General features: G+C 38.4%; 1 protein-coding gene across 6 annotated transcripts in view; it reads right to left on the minus strand.

Annotated features, from left to right (window-relative positions):
• The window catches only part of Bbx (BBX high mobility group box domain containing), a 241,937-nt gene that overhangs the window by 33,985 nt on the left and 185,616 nt on the right, over positions 1-22,336 (minus strand). For all 6 annotated transcript variants that reach the window (XM_036203549.1, XM_036203550.1, XM_036203545.1 and 3 more), the window contains 4 exons: positions 18,584-18,664; positions 4,065-5,067; positions 2,973-3,108; positions 25-173 (listed from right to left, as the gene is read on the minus strand). In XM_036203549.1, coding sequence (XP_036059442.1) covers positions 25-173; positions 2,973-3,108; positions 4,065-5,067; positions 18,584-18,664 — 1,369 coding nt within the window. The remainder of the gene's footprint in view (positions 1-24; positions 174-2,972; positions 3,109-4,064; positions 5,068-18,583; positions 18,665-22,336) is intronic.

The following is a 22,336-nucleotide window of genomic DNA, read 5'->3' on the forward strand; positions in this document are numbered from 1 at the left end:
AGGGGCAGAGAGGCCACAGCTAACCTTTGCTGGTTTTAGTTGAGTCAGAGGACATGTTTCCAGTCTTCTTCTTTTTCCTTGGAATAGATACACATTTCCGGTCAAATGTAAGAGGACTATATTGAGGGAGGCTGTTGAATTTCTTTTCAAATTCCTCATCCAGCTTTGCAGAACTATTAAAAAGAGAGAGGGAATTCAATCAGCAAAAGGCCAAATATTTAAACAGAAACCGATAAATGATATATTTTGAAGTATTTCAACTTGAAAACAGGGTCCCTAGGAATTAGGGCATTAAAAAAAAATTCATACAAGGGAGGAAAAAAAAAGACCTTCCCAGAAATTCTTGAGGAGACTTATCAATATAAATCTACACACCTTAGAAAACATAGAAAGGTTAAAGTGTAAGAGTTGGCAATCTCTCTACTGGCATACGGTTAAATACAAAGAATAGTCTACTCAGACAGGTCTCATTCTAAACATTCATATGAATGCTCATGCATTAACAAGATCATAGGTAATATGATATTTTGAGTCTTATAAGTTGAGTTTTTAAATTACTGATTAGTGTTTGATTAAAACAGACACAGATTTTAGAAAGTGTATAAAATTTGAATGTTAGGAAAGGAATTCTAGAGTGTTGACTCATGAGGAACAACACTAAGCTAGCAAAGTAAAGCCAGCTTTCAAGGAAGACTGGCAAGAGAGGCAGTACCACTTTAAATGAAAATCACAAATGACTGGCAAAGTCAGGGAATTCTTGGGCTGGTTTTGTCTCTAAGGACCCCACAGAGCAATGGCAGCATGCCTGCTGGATCCTAGGCTAGCTGCTGGCTTTTGTTCAATGAGAATTACTAACAAAGATACACTGCAGACAGCTGGGTGAAGATTCTGCAGAACTGCCGAGCTTGGTAGACAGGAAATGGAAGGATTGGGGAAGAGCAACTTCAGATGTGTTGAGCTTCTCACATACATACACCCATACCCCACTATTCTCTTGACATAGATTTTGAGCTGTTTCCATTTACCCTGTTTCTCAGCAAATGGCTAAATATCTCTCTTGCAACTTAGGAGTTTAACTAATTGATCAAGTTAGGTTTGGAGACAAGGTCTTTCTGTGTAGCTGAGACTGACCTGGAACTCCATATTTAGTCCTTGTTGTCCTCGAACACATATGCTTCAGGCTTTTGTTTCCAAAGACCTGGTGTGGGCATGTGCCTCCATGCCTAGCTAACCTTGGTGGTTAGAGTGGAATCATCAACTTCATTGGCAAGCTTAATGCTTGCTGCTTATTATTACCACTTCTGTGAGTGAGTGAGTGAGTGAGTGAGTGAGTGAGTGAATGAGTGAGTGTGTGTGTGTGTGTGTGTGTGTGTGTGTGTGTGTGTGTGTATGAAGGCTAGAAAACAACCTCAGGTGTTTTTTAAGAGCCACCCATACTGTTTTTTTTTTTGAGACAGGGAGTCTTACTTGGCCTGGAGTTTGATGATTAAGTCTAGCTAACTAGTGCACTCTGGGATCGGATCCACCTGTCTCTGACTTGCTAGCTTTGGGTTTGCTACCATGCCTAGCTTTTTGTTGTTGTTGTTAACACGGTCTTTGGGACTGAACATGGGTCTTCATGGTACAGTGGCAAACACATCAGTAGCTGAGCTACCCCCCCAACTTTCATGCTTGCTTACTTTATTTCCCTACTTCTGTCATGAGCTTCTTCCTGCCCTGGCTTGGTATTCAGACTCACAAAGTATGAGCAGTTCATGGAAATGCACAGTACTGTCTAGAGATGTCCTAGAATCACTATTTTTATTTTAAAGAACCCTGCATTTCAAAGTATCACTTAGCAATGAAAATTGGAGAATTTTCATATCATTACTTAAGTATAATGTAAATATAACTAATTTGAACTACTTTGGACTTTTAAAATACTAGTAATGAAACTATTAAATATATTATTTTAATATAATCTTGAAATATGTGTTTTAAAAAATAATTTTCAAGTGTCTGCACCATAAGCCTCTACTTTTCTAGTTTATGATGCCCTGAAGTCTTAGAATTAACCAGACTTTAAAGCACCTTATTTCCAAGGAAAATTATATTTTCCACAAATAGAAATGCAAAGATTATGAATAAAATAAATACAATATACTCAATGCATAAAATCTGCATACTTTTAAAAATACTTATGAAAAATAATTTGTATTCAATGTATTCTTTTCAAATTAGGCTAATATGAAAATCTCAAAGGACTTTCAAAACAGCACAAGTGAATATGGAGATATTTTTCTCACCAATATAAAGTACTACATCTACCAACTTACTAACAAAATGCTTTATACTGATCAATATAAAGTGCTGGCATAACCATAATTATGAAATAATAATCCTAAGTGATTTTATAGTGATATGTGCCATTGTTTCCTCAGCACCACATTTCAATGTACAATGTGTATCGAATTATTTTTCTTAGAGTCACAAGAGGTTGTTTAAATAAATACACCAACGTCGGAAGGTGAGCATAATTTATTTACCTCATATTGTCCAGCTATCATTATTTTAACATACATTCCTATATTCAGAAATATTAAACACATATAATACTAAAATGTAAATAATGGCATAAAATGTGCAAAATGTAAATACACAAATAAAATTCATCTTTAGCTCCAGATGGAAAAATGGGTCGTAGTAATTGATAATAGAGTACCCACAATTATTACACTGTGGTGGACCTCAATTCAAACTCAGGCCTAAACTTAAACTGAGTAGAGTTTGTACTATACCTCAAGTATAAATGACATTACCACTCGTATGAATGATTAAGAGCAGGAATCATGTAATTAGCCCTGATCTGTCTTCAGTAGGGAGCTTATTAAGACAAGGGCTAACAAAAACAACAAACAGTACCTCAGACTTACTTAACACTCTTGCCACAGTAGGGTACACAGTGAAGGTCACCTGTGCTGACAGGCACTTACCCAAGGAAGGAGTCTTCCCTTAGCTTCTTCTTAAACTTCTTGCTCCCACTGGTCCCACTCGGGTTAAATGTCCAGCTCTCTTCACTCCAACACCCTTCGTGATCAGAGGAATTTCCTTTTCCTGAGCTTCGTTTCCCTAGGAAACCCAAGTGAGGGAAGGGGTTTGCTCAGAATACTAGAGCTGGAGGAGATCAGCTCAGGTCCTTCACAAGTGACTTCTTGGCCCCTTTACCTATTATTTCCATGATGCTATTTGTACCTATCAGCACCCAGAGTGATTTGGGTTGGACTGCTTTTAATAAAGGAACTATAAAAAACAATCTTACCTCTGAAATAAGCAGTCATGCCATAGTTCACCAGGTACTAAACTTAAGATGCTGCTCCTGTTTTTTCCATTTGAGAATCAGCCTAAATTAAAGTGTGAGTCTGTTGCTGATAGACAATATTAATCCTAAATTTCTCAAGACTCACTAAAAGACATCTCTGAAGAATTACATACTCCCAAGCTCTTTCCACGGATTAGGGCTTATCTGACCTAACAACCACGTATCATCTCTTATTGGAATAGAGCCCACCAAGAAATAGTTCCCTAGTCAGATGCTTCAAAATAAAACGAATACAGATAAAATACTATATAGATGCTACCATGCTTTAAATAACACTTCATTTGTAGTTTTGATTACCTAACAAAAGAGCAAGATAGGATATTTGCTTTTGGAGCCTACAGGTAGATCCTGCCAAATTTATTTTTGTCATTCAGGAAATTCCATCAATTTAAATATTAGGCTAAAAGTGCCATTTAATACTGATGAAGCCAGCCCATAATGGAGAAACAAACAAACAAACAAAAAAAGTAGTAATTTAGAATTTCAATATCCTGACTAGTTACAAAAATAAATAAATAAATACAAACCTTTCCTTAACAGTGTTAGGAAGTACGCAGGTAAAGTGAAATGGATATGACACATGAATAAGTGAGTCATACAAGGTACTAGTTTGATATTCAGCTGTTCATGATGATTTTTTTCAATAGGTCTGAAGAAGAGACTCTGCTAGCACTGTAGTCAGTTCAGGTTTATAGAAGTCACTTACCTCTGTCAACATTAGCTCGCAGGGAGGTGAGCATGCCCTCTGACACCAGGGTTTTATAAAGAGCACCTTTGCAAGACCTCTCCGATTTCCTGGAGCCACAGGTCTCTGTTTTTCTGTGACAGTCACTGTCCTCAGGCTTGGCCTGTCCTGGTAGGCTAGGTGGCAGTGCATCCTCTGTGGGGGTCAATGGCTCTGCTTTTATGCCCTCTGGCACCTCCCCAGGAACATTCTTGCTGGCAGAAATATTAAGGAAATCTGGAGGTCGTGACTCTTTGGTGATGTCTGAGCACTTCTCCTTGGAAACTTTCTTCTCTTTTGATTTCACTTTTTTCTTTGGTGGCTTGGCATCCAGAATGCCTCCCTTGCCACTTGAGGTGCGGACCTTCTTTCTTGGGGTTTCTCCAAGTTTGTCAACACCCCAGTCTCCTTTTGCAACAGCTTCTATGGTGTACATGACACTCTCAATGTCGGATTCTGAAGACTGCCTCTTCTTGCAGGTCTTCTTGGGTGTGGATTTGTCATTTCCATGCCGATCCAGTTTGTTTTTCTTCTTTTTCTTTTTGATCTTTTCTGGTTTGTTTAGGGTGGTGGGGTCCTCGATGATCATAATTCCATGAGGGTGGCACATGTGATCCTTTCTATTGGGGACATCACTAATTATTATCTTGCTACTGGCAGAGTAAGAAAAATCAGGGAAATGACCGTATTTCTGATCATCCTCTGATTCCTTTCTAATTTCTTTGGGGTCTTCCATTTTTATAGCCATTACATTATCCATTTGTAGCTCCTCAAAGTGTCTTAAGTCCTTAGACTCCCTTATATTTTCCTTAGATGATTTCTCAAATTCTGCTTCCTTTTGGAACCCAGATTCATTGTTTTTCTCCAATTTTATGTCTCTCTCTTCCTTCCCTTTTTCCATTTCTTTAATTCTCCCACCGTCTGATTCTTTTGATTTTATGAGTTTTGTTTCTTCCATTTTCATCCCCTCTGATGCCAGACACATCTACATAGTTAACACAAAAGCAAGAGGAAAAACACCGAAACAGTCTCATTATTTTATCATCAAAATTAGTTTTCACTTTTTAATTATACCTTTAAGAAAACTTCACAATAATCACCTCACTTCTGCCAAACTTCAATGAACTATAGATAAACACCCTTGAATCATTTTCTAGCATCATCAAAAACTTTTCTTATGAAAATTAGACTTTGATAGAGGATGGGTTCTGGAGCTGAAAGACAAACTTGGCTCCTAGTTTTATACTTGTTTAGTACAGAATTCCACTCCTTATTGCCTAAGACCTTTATGAAAGGGACAGATCCTATCTTGGAAGGTCTTCTGAGGTGAAATGAGATGCTATATTATGTCAGTATAATCCCCACACTCTGTTCTGTGTTTGGTCCCACACCTCAGAAAAAAAGGAAAACAGTAGTAACTTCCACTGATGCACTTGAAACTAGAAATGTTACAATGATTCAACAAACAACAATGGAAGGCTTCAATTCGTGAGCATGCAGTGCAGTCCATAGATACCCACAGACAGCTACAGAAACACAGAAGCTCTGAAAACATGGATTTGTTTTTGGTCTTGTCTGGTGACAAATCTAATCTGATCCGGAGCCTGGCTGTAGATTTGAAGCCACACCAACGGAAACTATTTATGTCATAAGCAGTTCATCACACTTATTGTATTTTTGCTACCAGAAAATTCATGTATTTAGATATGTACTGGACACACATAGAGCAAGATATATTTACTATACATGTTTTTAGTTTATTTGTTTTGTTTGTTTTTAAGAAATTTAAAACTTCTGAATACCAAAATATATCTGCTCTGTATTTGGTCAGCTTTAAAAATTCTTTACCCCCAAATATCACATCTAGAACATTTAAGAATAAAGTTATCACCTTCATCTCCAGCTCCCTATTACCTTGAAACTCAGGCTGTGTTCTAGGAGGTGAAATTACAGCTTATGATAAACTATTTTCAATACCCCAGTTTCCAATCATAAACACGACTGTAACCTCTCAAATGCCAGGTTCCAAGAAGGACACTAATGATGAAAAAACAACAGCATTAGGTTTCTGCCTTTGAGAGATTTACAAAAGGCCGGTGATGCTGATTTGGTCAAGCGAAGCACAGGACAAAGTAGCTGTAACATAAGTGATTTACTGTGCATTAGCAGCATGGAAGAGAAAGAGCACTGGGGCTTGATGAGTCAGCACAAAATCAGCACAGGAGCAGGAAGCTCATCTGTTTTACAGAACCATCATCTTCCCAAATGGCAAGTTGTTAGGACCGCTGACAGATGTGAAACTCAGTTCTGAATGAGTCATACACTGGATTAAGTATCAGATGCCCCTTGTCTCATTTTTTCCCCTTAGGACTTTGACTGCATCACAAACCTTTCTGAGAGGATTCTGTGATGTTTAGACTAGGAAGGAATTGGACGTGCTGGAGAGGCAGACACCGCTGCTTTAAAAAAAAAAACAAGACAAACAAAAAACAAACAAACAAAACTCAACAACACGATGAGAGTGCCGGTCCTTCAGAAAATTCACAGGGAAGATGTGAAAAAGGAGGGTGTGTGACAGAGTCGTCTTTCTCTGGACTCAAGCAGGTTTACTTTTAAAACTCTGCTAGTATCCATGTGCACTGGGCTCTTCCACTTACTGTACTGAACCGAAAAGACGCCCGAAGTACATATTATCTTACATTACTGCTAAAACACGATGTAATTTTTCTTCCCTGCATGTTTAACTCTGAGTGAATTTTGAAGTTATTTTCCTTTCCCACTATTCTAGCCCTAGTTATTTATAAACTATCCTATGTGGGCTCAATAACGAGCTCTAGAAGTAGTTCAGAATGACATTCTCAAAGTACATGCAATGTTTCTTCAGCCTTTGTCACTTTGGCTGCCTTTCGTGGGTCACGTCAGGGACATTTCTCATCTAGGCAGAGGCTTTTGCAGCACTGGGCCAACAGTTTGCATCTGCAGCACGGATTCAACTTAGCAAACCTAATAGTACTTTGCAAACTCTATTCTCTGTTCAATATATTTCAAAATGATTCTCCTTATCACCCTTGATAGGATTCTAAGCAAGGACTGAAATGGAACACATAGACATTCACTCTGGGGACGGATTCTGGGAAATAGCATAATATTTCTTGTGTAGGTAATTACACCAAGCACTAGTTATGCTTTACTTCCCTGTTTCAGGCTCTTAGGAACCACCTCCACCCTCCTCAAATAGAGTGTGTTGATCCTAAATTATAAGAAATACAATTATATTGCTGGAGGTAAAATTATAAAAGTAAAACAAATTCTTCTACTAAAAGCCACAAATCACAAATCTGTTCACTGACCAAAACCCAAATCTGGCCAGGTAGTGGTGGCTCACGCCTTTAATCCCAGCACTCAGGAGATAGGGGCAGGTGGGTCACCATGAGTTCGAGACCAGCCTGGTCTACAGAGTGAGTTCCAGGATAGCCAGAACTGTTTCACAGAGAAACGCTGTCTCGAAAAACCAAAATAAATAAACAAACAAACAAATAAAAAAGAAACAAAACCCAAATTTGAGTGACCCAGACCTGAGTGTCACTGGGTTGCCTAATAAAACCTTCTTTTTCCAATATAGGGGTTCATGTTACACAGTACTTCTGAGAGTTAATCGACTTCTGCATAAAGACAGTAACTTATTACTGTGTGAGGGGCAGGTTTGTCTGAGAAGTCTAATACTGAGCAAAAACTGTCCTAAAGTAAGGATAGACTTTATTGAAAAAACTGAGTTCATAACCAAAAATCAGAGCTTACCCAAAGTTACACAGTGAACTAAAGAGCTTACATTTAACTCATAGGAGCAAAAACAGGCTGAGAAGTGAGTAACAGTACAGTCTTGATTGGGGTTCTGTGAGACAAAAAGACCAAAAAGTGAAAATACTTGTTAATTATAAGAGCCCCATAATGACTGGGGAGAACAGGTATTTCAATGTGGCAATATTCTCCTTAAATGACACTCAGCCTTCTTGCGGTACCAGATAAGACACAGAACTTTCAGTAGGGATACTCGGTAGTGTTTAATGGTGCCCAGAGAGGAAATCATTCATTTTTCCTAAATGTATCACACTTTGGTTTCTATAAGTCTCAGATTTCTTTATCGACGTAATATTCTAGGAAGCTTGGTTGTCTCAACTCTACATTTTAAAAATTTGTTATATACCTAGTACCTAGAGAAATGACTTCTCATTTCTCCTTGTAAACCTTACCGTATCAAAGCTTGTGTCTTTATCTTCCAGCTTTGTGTCAGCCACACATTCGATAAGTGTTTTTCATGACTTTGCCTAAACCTTTGGTAACAATGCTGAGTAGGACAGTGACAAGAACACAGACTTCTGGTGAACTTCCAGACTCTTCATCTATTTTGTTTTGAATATTAATAAGCCTCGGCCATCTAAGAATGTGTTATAATCCCACATCCTATTCTGTTCAGACGGCATACAATTAGTTTTCAAAAGTCTTGTTGAACCCTGGAGATTGCATGCTGTATACCAACAATGCCAGCAACATTCTCTCAGCTTAAAAAAAAAAAAAAAGGTAAACAAGAATGGCAGCAAATAGAAAATGAAGCAGCTGGCTTATGCACTACTCAATATAACTGGGTAAGCAGAAACAACTTTTGGCAGACCTAGCAGAGTGACTTCCATGCAGGGCATAGGTTTGTTATAACAGCTCATGGGAAATTACAGCAACTAGACAGGAAATGGCAAGGAAACCCAGAAGTTAGCAACAGCAGGAAGCGATGGTAGAGGCAAAAGGGGTGAAATCATTGCTGAACCCAAAGGCTAGGTTGCTAGTGTAAAACGGAAACAGGAGGGTCTCGCTGGAGGCAGCAGGTTCCTGGAAGAATGGTGTTTGGCCTTACCAACATACAGCTCCTCCCTAGCTCCCTTTCTCTACCTCCCTTCCTCAGTCTCCCATCAGTGTCTCTTGGTGGCTCGCTGCAGGTGGAGGCTGAGCATAATCGAGGGACAGGAGGAGGCGGTCTGCAGGTACCGGGATGTCAGAGAACAGAGCAAGCCTCCTCGGGACAGCACCTGTGGCCATGGCCTTTGTCAGGGAAACTGTTAATTTCTGGTGTTTACCCTCTTGTCTGCAAGTTCCAGTATTATTACAACAGTTTTTAATGTTTCTATGAAATAATAGCCTACACTTAGGAATCATGCTTATTCTTTGAAAGTCGGAATGTTTTTGTTTTTTTCCCCATTTTGTTCTGAGTTGCTTTCTACAACTTGTCAAAGGTTACAAAAACGTGAGACAAATTTCATTTGCAAGGTCTTGCCATAGCCTACAGTGGGATTTTTCTGCATAGGAAATCCAAATTAATCTCCTAGCACCATGTTGCTCCAGAGTTACCACACACTAGCCTTTCTTCACGTATATGTTCTGCTTTGAACATCATTTTCCTTACTCTCTCCTCACAATGGCACAAAACAATAATTACGTAGTTTCACTTTCTCCTGGATCTTTATGATAGCTTTACTTTCTCTAATTTAGACTAGTTAGTTTCTTTCTTTAGTTACAAAACATTAAACATAGTTGTTGTTTTTTTCTTCCAGTTTTGGCATTCATAGCTCACACTGATTTTCATTCTATTTTTTAGAGTACTTTTTAACTGCTGATATGATTCTTTTCTATTTCTCCTTTGTTATTTGCTACACACAGTTTATATTGTTACAGTATATATTCAGAGGCTATCATGCATAAAAATATAGGATATAGTTTATAAATATATTCAGAGATTATCAATCATAAAAAATTGAATTTTTTTCTTTCTTTTACACACTGCAGATGTACTGTGTGTGTTTGTATACAGAGGGAGGAAGAGCAGAACAGGAAGAAGTTGTACAGGAGCAGAAATAAACTATAACGTAACAACACTAGCGTGGGAAGGGAGGAGAGTGAAAGACTGAATGCAGTCAGTACTTTGGGTCTCACTTCATTTTAGGCTTTGCTGGTTTGTTTCTGAAACTCGGTTCTCCTTCAGTCTAAAAGATGTATCTGACTCTGACGTATCCTCATTCTACTGTATTTCCCATTGAAATATTTCCTGGCTATTATATAAAACCCGCTAACTCCATTACTTGTTGTTTTTAATATTTATTCCCTCATCAGACTAGGTATTTCCACATGATAGAAACAGAACCTGAGGACAGGCATGGATGGACCTACTCCTGTTGGGGCCGTGCAAGTGTGATATTAAGGGGTAGTTCCAAGGTGCTGGTTCTGTGGCCAGACTACAGGATTGCAGATGGGCTTTGTCAGATTGGTTATTGATGAAGGAGGGGACTCTACTATGTAAGATTATTCACAGAATTCTCCTAAACTCTGTGCCTCAGGGTCCTAACTTATAACTATAGAAGTTAATATTTCTTGCCTTAGGAATGTACAGAAATCACAGTGCCTAGAACAGAATGAAAACAATGTTTTGTGCTAACACTCTTCTGGAGTCTTATGTCACAGAAAACACATGCAAAAACATGAATGATGCTTCTGTTACCTGAAGTAATGGCATTTATATGAGTACCACAAGCAGAATGCCAGAGCCTTGATTGGCTATCTGCTTTCCTCTTATTTTTAAATATAGGGTTCAATAATTCTCTAGGAGCGGGGGGGGGGGACCCTCCACATAAAAATTGGGTTTAGAAAGATCTTAATTGCAGAAAAACTCTAAAAATTATGTAACTATGATTAGCTGTTGTGTAGCAGTTTTCTCTGAGATTGAAACATTCCATTCTGCAAGAAAGCTCCTCAGGGTGGAAGGTAAATAACTCAAAACAGCTTCAGGAAGGCCATGAAACTGACAGGATTCACTAGGTCCCTCCCTCATAGACAAAATAAGCTGTAGAGAAAACTGAGACCAACCCAGCTGCCTAGAAGAGGTTTAGACCAACTGAGGCATTTGGAAAGGATATTCTCCAATCTGATGATCTATCTGTAGGTTGGGCAGTGTGCTCCAGGCTCCCAGCGTCTGTGAGCTGTTACCTTCATTGGGATGGGCTTTAGTGATGCACCTGTCTTTGAGTCATTTCTGCTCCTGTAAGTAGCCCCTCACCCATATTCCTCTAAGAAACCCCAATAAACTCAGTGGTTCACTAAGTTGGACTTTGTTGCTATCCACACTTTGGTCTGTCCTGGCTTGCTATCTGGAGTGAGTAGGTGTGTGTGTGTTGCATTTTCCCAGAAAAAAGTCATATATTATCAGTGTAACTTAAAAAAAATATTTATCTTTACTTTATATGTATACCTGGATGTATGTCTGTGTATAATATGTGTATCTAGTGCCCACAGAGATGGGTCCCCTGGAACTGGAGTTAAAGATGGCTGTTAGTCATCATATGGGTGCTGGGAAATGAAGCCAGATCCTCACAAGAGCAGCTTGGTTTTTAGCTGTTGAGCTCCTCCAGTGCCCAGTTTTACATTTGTGTATGAGTATGTCTACTCACACCTACTATGGGAGTTTGCATCCACAATTCAGTGGAGCTTAGGAATGTTCATACAAAGTACATCATACATGCATGAACATGCATGTAGCTAGTCACACAACAGGCATAAAAAGAACATAAAGCAATGTGAACTCAAAGGAATAAACTTGCATTGTGGGAAATACAGAATTAATGACTATTATTAATTTAGTCAAGATGCCCTTAATAGACAGCTGATTGTTAATCAAGCCTTAAAATAGTGTCTGACATGGTAAATGACAATTCATCCTTCTATTATTAATTTAAATTGAGCATTAACTTCCTTTAAAAGTGAGAACAGAAAATCATCAGGGCACCTTCCAGTGATGGAATTCCCAGGGCAGCATTCAAAGATGTTAAAATGTTAATGTTTTAAGTCAAAGAAGGACATAAATATTTGATAATTATTGTCGGTTCCCTTGGGTCCTACTCTTTTTTTCAACAGCTATAATTCAATGGGCACAGAATGCATTCTGTTCAGCTTTGTATTCTCCTCCAAGAATATGCTCATATCTTTGAAAAGGTTTAAAGGTTTTCAGCAGATAATTGTGTTAAACTGAATGCTCATTAGTCCTTAGGTAATTCATTAAAGTCTAAAGTGCATTCTGATTCAAAGTAGGAAAAGTTATTTTATGAGTCTCTAAAAACAATAATAATTATAACCATGCTACTACCAGGCTTCAATTGACAATCACAGTGTTTTTAGTTATACATCCCAAGAGTACATATGAAAATTAATCACAAATATTTAAAAGTTCTCTCTGGCAACAGAAACTATATTGCGGTCCCTTACTTCTGTATAGGCAGAAAGGCCTGGAGGTGATGTGCTGGAAATAATGTAACTCCTTCCTCAAAGGAGAGAAAGAGCTGGGGAAGGGGGGTGGTGGCACACACCTTTAATTCCAGTACTCAGGAGACAGAGCCAGGCTGTTCTCTGTGAGTTCGAGGTCAGCCTGGTCTACAGAGCAAGATCCAGTACAGGCACCAAAACAGTTTAAATACAACTCTCAGATGGCAGTTAGCAGCATTTTTTAAGATGTGTATTTCTTCTGTAATTAATTAAAACTAGAATGGTGTGTGTGTGTGTGTGTGTGTGTGTGTGTGTGTGTGTGTGTGTGTGTGTGTTTAAGGTTAACCTTAAACACACACACACAGTCAACGGTTCCTGAGAATAACAACAGCATTGCTGCTAAGCAAATCAGAATCTCCATCATGCAGGATAAACAGTCACAGAACAGTTGTCTATATATCTCTGAGCACTGAAATCTGGGCAAGCTAAGCAATTTTCTCTTTGGTTGGCTCAAAACACTGGGCCAGGTAAACTGATAATTTAAATATTTTCTAGACTATTTTCTTGAAATCTATGGGTTCTGGATGGGCGGGAGTTGTTGTGGTACCATATGGCCATCTGATGTCTTCTCTGAAGTTGTTAACGGCAGTTATTAAAAACATTTCTATATTTCAGCTCCCCCCAAAATACACTGGTGCAATTTGGAGTGAGAAGAAAAGTTTTAGTGTATAAATGACTAGAAACTTGAATCAAAAGAAAAGAAACACAGCACCGCTAAATAAAAGTCCCTTGTAAAATTTCAAGTTTTAGAGTTAGAAATTAGGTTGAGATCTGCAGCTTTATGCTCTGGGCTAGAGGTGGCTGGGAGGGTCAGATACTTAGGACACACACATACAGAACACTGACAAACAGTCCTACTTCAGTCAAGCACCTCTAATCACTGGGAAATGTTAAAAGGTTGGAGGGAGAACACTAAGCAAGATTATTCATGGAGTTCAGAACATTTTTCAACATTGTTTATAAATCCTGTCATTTAATGTGCAATTTTATAAATGATTTGATTTTTAGAATATAATAAATTTACCTTTGCCTACCTTTTATTTGATGCATACATCATTATAGCAATTAAGAATATAAGAAAAAGTAAGATGCTGAAGTTTCAGAGAATGCCTATATCCTTATTTAATAAATATAGTTAATGACAAATTTTCCAATAGTTTTCCTATTTTCTATGAGGTTTATCTGGGAGAAATACAACACCCTGTTTCTTTAGCTTCTGACAGACATGTAACAAAGTTGATAAACTGAGTTAAAGAATATAATGCAGTGCATCTCTGCCTTCCTTTCTTCTCTTTTAATATCATCTTCATCAACTAAAGAGCAATCCCCTTGGGGGCTGGAGTTGTACATACACCGCTGATTTCCAATAACCCTCACATATCTACAGAACCATATCCACGGAGAGTGTGGGTCGTAACCCATCAGCTTTTCAAAGGTGCAAGATTTTCTAAGAAGAAAATCTAAGCTCCATTTCTTTGACAGCATCCCTGAACATGTTACCATGCATATATGGTGGGTAGGAGTGAACTGTCTTCTTTAAGACTATAACAAACATCTTAGATAGCATTTTATAGTTGTCTCAAAGAAGACAGAAAAGCACACCTTAAGAGCACAGTCCAGGGAGACAGAGGATCTAGGTTCCTACCTAGGCTCTGATTCTTACTGTCCACATGACCTTAAACAAGGTACCAAGCAAGTTTGCCTAACTTCTACATTCTTTGGTTGCCTAATATGAAAAACATGAAAGATAATAGTACCTGTCTCAGAACATAGTTGTGAGGATTAATTTAATGCATATGAAGAACTCAAATTATGCTTAACACATAATAGATAATAAATAGCACTCGTTATTTTAAGTTAAACAAAACTCACTTGTAGAAGTAATTTCAGAAAAATTATCAGAACAAAGGGAAGTGATTTTAGACATAGGCTCAGCCTCTGTCACTTTCTAAGAAACCAATTTTATATGAAAGTGGAGTGTTCCTATACTTGACCTTAGGTGGCTTACAGGTTTTAGTTCTCATTGTACTAAATGTGTACATAGGTAATTTCAGCAGCCTCACTATTACTGGCATGGAGGAAACCCTGAAACACACTTGTCTGTTAGAATTAGTGATTACACTGTTCTGCTTGTTAACCAGACAGTGTGAGTGCTACAGATATTTAATTCTAGAATTAAAAAAAATGCAGATAAAGCTATCTCTGCTTCTCCTCAGAGCACCCTTCAAACTGCAGCAACTCTCATACCCAACTGTCATCCCAAGGAGGTTGCTGAGCTGCTCTGTAGATGATTAGCCTAATTAATCTCAAAATGACTGGAAACAATGTATTTTAGCACTTGCCAGCATCAGGAACTGATTAACTGAACAGTATGAACCTCATGGAGGCGTGAACCAAGAGCATTATATTGTTCTCAATTTTCTGATCTCAGCAGAAAGCTCCCTTCCTGGCTGGATAGATCCCTTTAAAATACTTGGAACAAGTCTAGGACTTCCAGATCACTTTTAGACATTAAAAACTACCCACCATAGGGTTGGGTAGATGGCACAAGAACCTCAGCTTGTTCATCAGAGCCTATGAAAAAGTACAGGTGAGGTGGTTCACTTGTAAATCCCAGAGCTGAGAGACCTTAAACAGAGAGCTGGGGTCCTAGTGAGAGAACCTGGCTCGGAAAGCAAGGCAGAGTGGGCTTGAAAAGGAATAAAAACTGAGGTGTCTTCTGGCCTCCACACCTATATGTTCACATGTGTATTGCACACCTATGAACATGTGCCACCCCACATACAAAAGTATCTACATACGTCAATCATATGTTCCAATCAGGGCCTTCACTTGGGGAGGTGTCCTTTTAAAACCCAAACTGACAGGGCAGGAGAGTCCAAATCTCTGCCTCCTGCTAACATCCCACATTATTTCTGGCTGCTGAGGTAGGTACAGAGTATGGCAGCAATAAATACACACATAAAATTCTGTCTTAGAATCTTTTTTTACATTAATTATTACTGTGTCTCTGTGTGTACAACTTGTAGGAGTAGGAACTCTTTTTCCATTATGTGTGTTTGGGGACTGATTTCAGGTTATTAAGCTTGGTGGCAGGGACGTCTACCCAGGTCCAAGATGGTATTTCTTGTAAGTAGTAACTTTAACTTTGGGAGATTTGCTCACTCATTTCTCTTTCCATTCCGGCCCAAGGAATGCATCTACAGAAGGGGCCGTGCTTAGCTGAGCCTCGTTTCTGGCCCTTCACTAGGACTAAAACCTTAGTTTTGAGGTAGTGGGAGAGGCGGAACTGCCCATTCTGGTCTGCACGTGGACTGTCTCGGGTTACAGAATGCTCAGGAGGTAGGGTCTGGCTGGAGGTAGTAGGTTGGAGGCTGGGCCCTGAGGTTATAACCTAGCCTTTCCTCTCTTCCAGTAACAAGACAGGCTGATATCTCCCATACCTGCTTCTTCTAAATTGCTTCTCTCAAGTGTTCTGCTGCAGTGTCAGAATAACTAATATCTTTTACTTGGTTGTTGCTGATGTCTCAAGGACTTTCTTAAGAAATTGCCCAGGCAGGGTGATATTTAAAATACTGAACAGATAGGCACGTCAGTGATCAGAAGGGATATGGCCTTGGGGCTGGAGTAGATCTTATAGGGATCAGGGAAGGCATGACTCAGGTTTTGTTGTTTGTTTAAATCCACAGTGCTAAGTATTTTGATCAAGACAAAATATGGGTACAATCCAGGTGAATGTCACGCTTGCCTCTTGCAATACCTGAGAGCATCTTGAGCAAAGGCAGCTCCATCATACTTTCTCTGATGTGACTGCTCCAGGTCTGCCAAGTGGCCTCCTGCTCCATCAACTAATCTACTTTCTATTTATTTACTTTACCCTTGGGTTCCAATGTCAAAACTAAGAACAGTGAAAGCCACTCCACGTCTCCCTGCTGCCAGCTCCCTTGTTTGGTTTGTGCTTGGTCAGATAAGCAAAGCATGTCACAAAACATTTACACCTAAAGCGTTTCTTGTTTCTCACCATGCCATAAGAATACACTGCTTGCATGTTTCTTCCTTAATCTTTAACAGTAGAGCTGACTTCACTTTTCCTGACACCGTGGGGTAAAGAATGGAGAAGACTTCTGTCTTCAGGAGAGAAAAAAGACCCAGTGTTGCACACACCACTCGCCAGGACGATTTGGGAGGACAGGTGGTGATGAGAGAGGCCTGTCAAGGGTTAGGAGGCAGTTGAAGGAGAAAGGTCCAGCTAAGTCCAAACTACTTTCTTGACAGTTTTCCCTTTGGAATGTTAAGTTTAAATCTGTCTCTAGATTTACTTTTCAGAGGTACCAGACATGATGATACATTATTTGTTGAAGAGAGAAAGACTATGAATTACAAATGGGTCAAAGTTAAAGAAAGCATCAATCACTGGCCATGCCGGCTCATCTACTGTTCATTTGATGCTTACTTAGCAACTGGAATATTCTTCTAAAACACACTTCATGTTGTGGCATCAGATTCATGTGGCACAAATAATAACAAAGATCTTGGCAAATGATTTCTCAGCAACCCAGTTTCATCAGAAGCACATATGTTTTACTCAAAGGTTGCTAAATTGATTTTCTGTAACTGAAATAGGCATATTTTGGTAATTTTACTCCTTTAAATTATGACACCAGCATCCAAACATCTGTTAAGCCATAGCATCTGTTTCATATTTGGGATGCATCCCTACAAGTTAGAAGAATACTTTTTTCTAATGAGCTTTGACTTAATAAAAAATCCTTCTCATGACAGAGAAAATGACAAAGTAGATTCCTCTCTTAAGCAACACTGCACAGTGAAGCATCTCAGAGGTTCATGTTACCATCAAAAATGGATTAATAGAGATAAATGCTATATAGGAATTTAGTTTGTTTTATATTTATACATGTGTGTACACAGAGAGAAATTATATAATTGGAAAAAGCAGACAGCCTATACATTCATATTATTAAAAAAAAAAAAAAAAAAAAAAGAGGCCACTTCAAATAAGTTGTTTTGACAGTCTAGAGCCTAGAAACTCCAGAGAGTCTATCTCTCTGCTTATTGAGATCCATTTGTAAGGTTACCTCCAGAGGCGCTCTTTCTTGGCTACATTTGAAGGGGACCTTTACTAACTCCCTCTCAACAACCAGTCCCTGCTGTCTTCCGAGTTTTCCTCAGTGTTTCTTCCAGGCCTCTCTTTGGGTCTGGGTTTGTTTTACATAAGAACCATGTCAAGCTTGGTATCCGATACAATCGGTTAGTTTGTTCTAGTCTTTGTATCTGATACTGTTTCAGGGCCTTGTATTCCTAATTTGTACCTGGCTTGGCTTTTTTAAAAGCCCAATTTAAAGGTACCAACTTAACGATTTTAAACTCTCAGATTTTCATGATATAAACGACAGATGATCTCATTAAGCTCAATAAATGAACAAGAATTTATAAAAGAACCATGCCACTCACAAAAGAACTCAGAGGGAGCTCAGGAAGGAAAGAGAGAGAAGAAAACGTTTAGTATCAGAGTTTTTCATCATCCCTTCATCATCCAATTGAGAGGATACTGGTGTTGATGAAATCCTCCCACATGTTCCCTTTAGGCAGAGTGGTTTGCAGCGTGATAGAAATGCTACAATTTATGGCAACTTCTGCATATTTTTTCCTTTGCCAGTAGAGTAGCATGTCACGTCAAATGTGTGAGTGATACTCTAAAGCCAGATATTAGAATATGTCATCTGAATGTTTCATGCACACACACAAATCACTGTGACTAAAAGTGGTGCATTGTAGAGATTTAGAAGTAGTTTAAGAAAATCAAAGAAAGAAAAAGTAACAAGCTATTTTTGGAACTCAGGCTGGACTTAATCCTACTTACTAATCTTAAACTTACTAACCCAAGAGAGACAAAACTGATCTTATTAAAAATATTACCTGTGAAACAATTTTTGCCATATCCCTTTTTCAGTGCTTAATGATTTTTAGTAGCAAAACTCCCTATTGTAAGGTGAAAGGTAGTCTTCACTATTAGAAACTAGATACATCGTATTTATGGTCATGGGTGAGACAACACAGTTTAAGAAACACTATCGTCATTAGTTTGTGATTTCCATGCCTGCAGACCTTAACTTCTTATGACTTGCCTCTGCCAGTTGAAAGAGTGCAGAATTCCCACAGCGTTTCACCGGCTCAGCACCACCCAACTGTGAAGTGCTTGAAGAGATCTACAAAGAAAATGATTCACATAAACAGTATTAATCTTAATGCCAGAATCTTAGCTTTCTACCTACATACTTAGGAATTTTCTTTTCTTTTTTTCATTTACTATGTTCTGCCTGCATTACCTGAATGCCAGAAGAGGGCACCAGATCTCATTACAGATAGTTGTGAGCCACCATGTGGTTGCTGGGAATTGAACTCAGGACCTATGGAAGAGCAGCCAGTGCTCTTAATCTCTGAGCTATCTTTCCAGCCTCTTAAGAATTTTCTTAAGTTTGTAGGACTAACACTACTCCCAACTACTAACTGCTTTAACTAGATTTTGTTTGCTTGTTTGTTTTTCGAGACAGGGTTTCCCTATGTAGCTTTGCGCCTTTTCCTGGAACTCACTTGGTAGCCCAGGCTGGCCTTGAACTCACAGAGATCCACCTGCCTCTGCCTCCCGAGTGCTGGGATTACAGGCTTGCGCCACCACCGCCGCCGGGCCTTGTTTCTTTTTTTGTTTGTTTGTTTTTGTTTGTTTGTTTGTTTGATACTAGATCATTTTGAGAAGCTTTTGAGCTGCTCAAATATAGGTGCCACTTTGATGGCCATATAATGACCTTCATAATCCCAACTCTAAATTTAACATTAGCATGATATGCATATTGATTTCTACATAAGAACTAACTTATCAATTGGCTGAGTAGAAAGAAATATAGAATTATTTTGCATTTACCAATCAATTAATTTTAAAGGAAATATTTGGCTTCTCTGTGGAAAGAACTTCTTAGGTGGTAGGTAATATGACAGGAGCTAGAGGAAGGTAAGCATTTTATATAAATTACTGACTGCCTTTGTGAGACTATGCATAAACTACACTCAAAGACTCATGGACTTTAAACCTTCAGGGTACAGTTAAGAATCTGCCTGCACTATGCGGGTTGCATCAGCATACATGGCATTATACTGACTATATACTTTTTTGCAAATATTGCTAAGTAGTGTCTGAGCAATATTATGAATGAACAACACTACTCTTATTTTCATATAAAAACTTCATTTTCAAATTTTAGCCTCATTAAGAGTTGAAAAAGAGATCTACTCAGGACATGAACACAGCATTCTTCCCCTGGAGAAGTCACCATGGGAGCAGGTAACTATGGCCTAAGCATCCTTCATTTCTATGATTCTGAGTTCTTTCATAGTCTATACATAGTTTCTCAGGGGTAAATTGTGTGATGGGTGCTCACTGGTAGAGGGAATTCTCTCTAGAATACCCATGGAATAAGAGCCCTTCATAGAAACACATTTAATATGCTGGGCTTTTTTTTTTTTTTTTTTTAAAGTCTAGCAAAAGGAAGTTAGGAGGATTTTTTTCCCTCCTAGATGCTACAGTTTTAGTAAATCCACTGCAATCACATGCTATTCTATTGAAGGTAACTTAAGGATCTCACTCTTTCTTGAGTTTGGAATGTGTTGTTCCACTAGACAAGTTTTCACTGATGTCTATCATTTAACTATTTCTAGACAAGTTGAATTTAATTGTTCTATCATTAGACTAAGAAAAAGCAAGCATACTATTATCAGGGACTTTTAGTAACTTAAGGAATGAAATACTCAATGTAAATGTCAGTCCCTTGAACCAAGGTTATATAATGTAGGAGTCATGGCTTCTGAGCCAGCCAGACACGCCTTCATTATTTTCTGCTATGTAGATTTAAGTAAATAATCAGGACTCTGAGCCTCATTTATTTAACCTTTAAAACACAAGAAAGCTTGCCCAGAATTATACTGCAGAGATGAGATTTCATACTGGGGACCAGCGGGGTTCCGAGGCCAATAGTTCATCACCATAGATGGCACAACAATCAACACTTATGATTTATCGTCATCACTAACAAGTATAAAAACTTTTAGTGCCATTCCAAAAACTGGGTACTCAATGAAACTGAACTGTTTAGAGATGAAATGTCTCAGGATACAATTTATTAAATTTCGTAACTTGTAGACTACCAACTTGGTTGCATGAGTAAGAACTACCGAGAGACAGCATGCTGGGCTGGGCAGGGCTGGGCTACACTACCCAGGCCCATCTCGGTACTTCTTCCATCAGCTCCCTCTGCTGTTCTTTTTGTTCCACAGCTTCCCTCACTTGACTGTACCTCATCTCTACTGCATCTGTTGCCTCTGGCAGTATAGGTCACATCAAGAGACTCCCTGCCCTCTGCCAATTAACTGGACTTGAGGTGGTTTCTTACACATTAGGGCAGCTTCCTTAAAAAAAAAAAAAACTCTCAGATGTGCAGCTATTCACAGCTACAAGACAATATTTAAAATATTCAAGGTTGCTAAAAAGCCTGATTTCTAAAAATGCATGTGCGTGAGAGGTTCATGTTTCCAAATTCTGACAAAATTTTCATGGAAATGAGCACGTCTTTTAAAATATTTGAGCATTTTTTGGGTTGGAGAAGGGTGCGGAGGGTGGGTATTTTTTCAGAGGTTGGGAGAAGACTGGACTATGATAATTTAGATGGCTCAGCCTTTGTCTAGATTTCTCTACCACATTGACATGGCTGTTGGCCAACTCCTCTCTGGGCTTCGATTCTTGGAGACTGGCCTCTAAGGCCATTCTTTGCTAATCTCTGCTGGCTTCTTTGTACAGTGATCCTATAAATACTAGTTTTTCTTAGCATTTTCTTCTAGAGACCACTTCCCTTTTTATGCTACATATTTTCTTTTGTAATCTTATCTGTTATGATGGCTTTGACTTCAAGAATAAGTCAAATATTGTTAATCTGTCATTTTGTTACTATTCACTCCTGCTAAAAATTTTCAATATAAGGGACATGTTTCCCTTAAAGTAAGAACACTATCATCAATGTCTGTTTTCCAATGACTAGCCTAAATGCTGCTTCTGACCCATCAGTGTGTAATTGCTACACTGGTAGGTGGAGAGTATTGTATACTATGCTTATGGCTGTGAATTTTATTTTCCTCAATCTGTAAACTCTGTTGTTTTGACTATTATATATAATTCAAAAAAAACAGTATCCATTCATAGAGGTTAGTAAGAGGAGGTAATAGTAAGTAGGTGAAATAGTATCTGAGATATAGAAAAATATGCTAAGAAAAATTATCACTCTGGGTGTTAAAGTCCGCATTTTGTGTTTGTGTTTCCTTGAGGTACATAAGTATATAAGGGAAATAGGTGGTAAAGATGAGAGTCAAATTAAGTGATAGTGAAGTATTTTGTAATTATAATGCATTATAGACACTAGTGTGGAAGAAAATGAATGGTAACTATTGCACAAATAAATTTAAAAAGTGGATGAGAATAGCTGGTATCACTTACTTTGAAAGAAATATTAATGCCTCCAAAAACCACATAGTATGCCCTGTGGTTAGCTGTAGTGAAGTATACAGTGTTTTTATGGAATGCAATATTAAGTGAAGTATACGGTGTTTTTATGGAATGCAGTATTAAGTAACATATTAAGTATCCCATCATGAAAATGAATGCTCTAAATTTGTACCTATTGCTCCTATCTTATTGTGACAACATCTCAGATTTGGTATGATTATGATTCTATATTCTTATACTGGCAGGGTAAATATCTTCTATGGGAAGACCTAACGTCCAAATCTATTTGTCTAAATCATATAGATTAGCTGTGTCTTTTTAGTAAGTATGCTAT

The sequence above is a fragment of the Onychomys torridus genome, chromosome 12, assembly GCF_903995425.1.
Source record: "Onychomys torridus chromosome 12, mOncTor1.1, whole genome shotgun sequence".
Taxonomy (NCBI): Eukaryota; Metazoa; Chordata; class Mammalia; order Rodentia; family Cricetidae; genus Onychomys; species Onychomys torridus.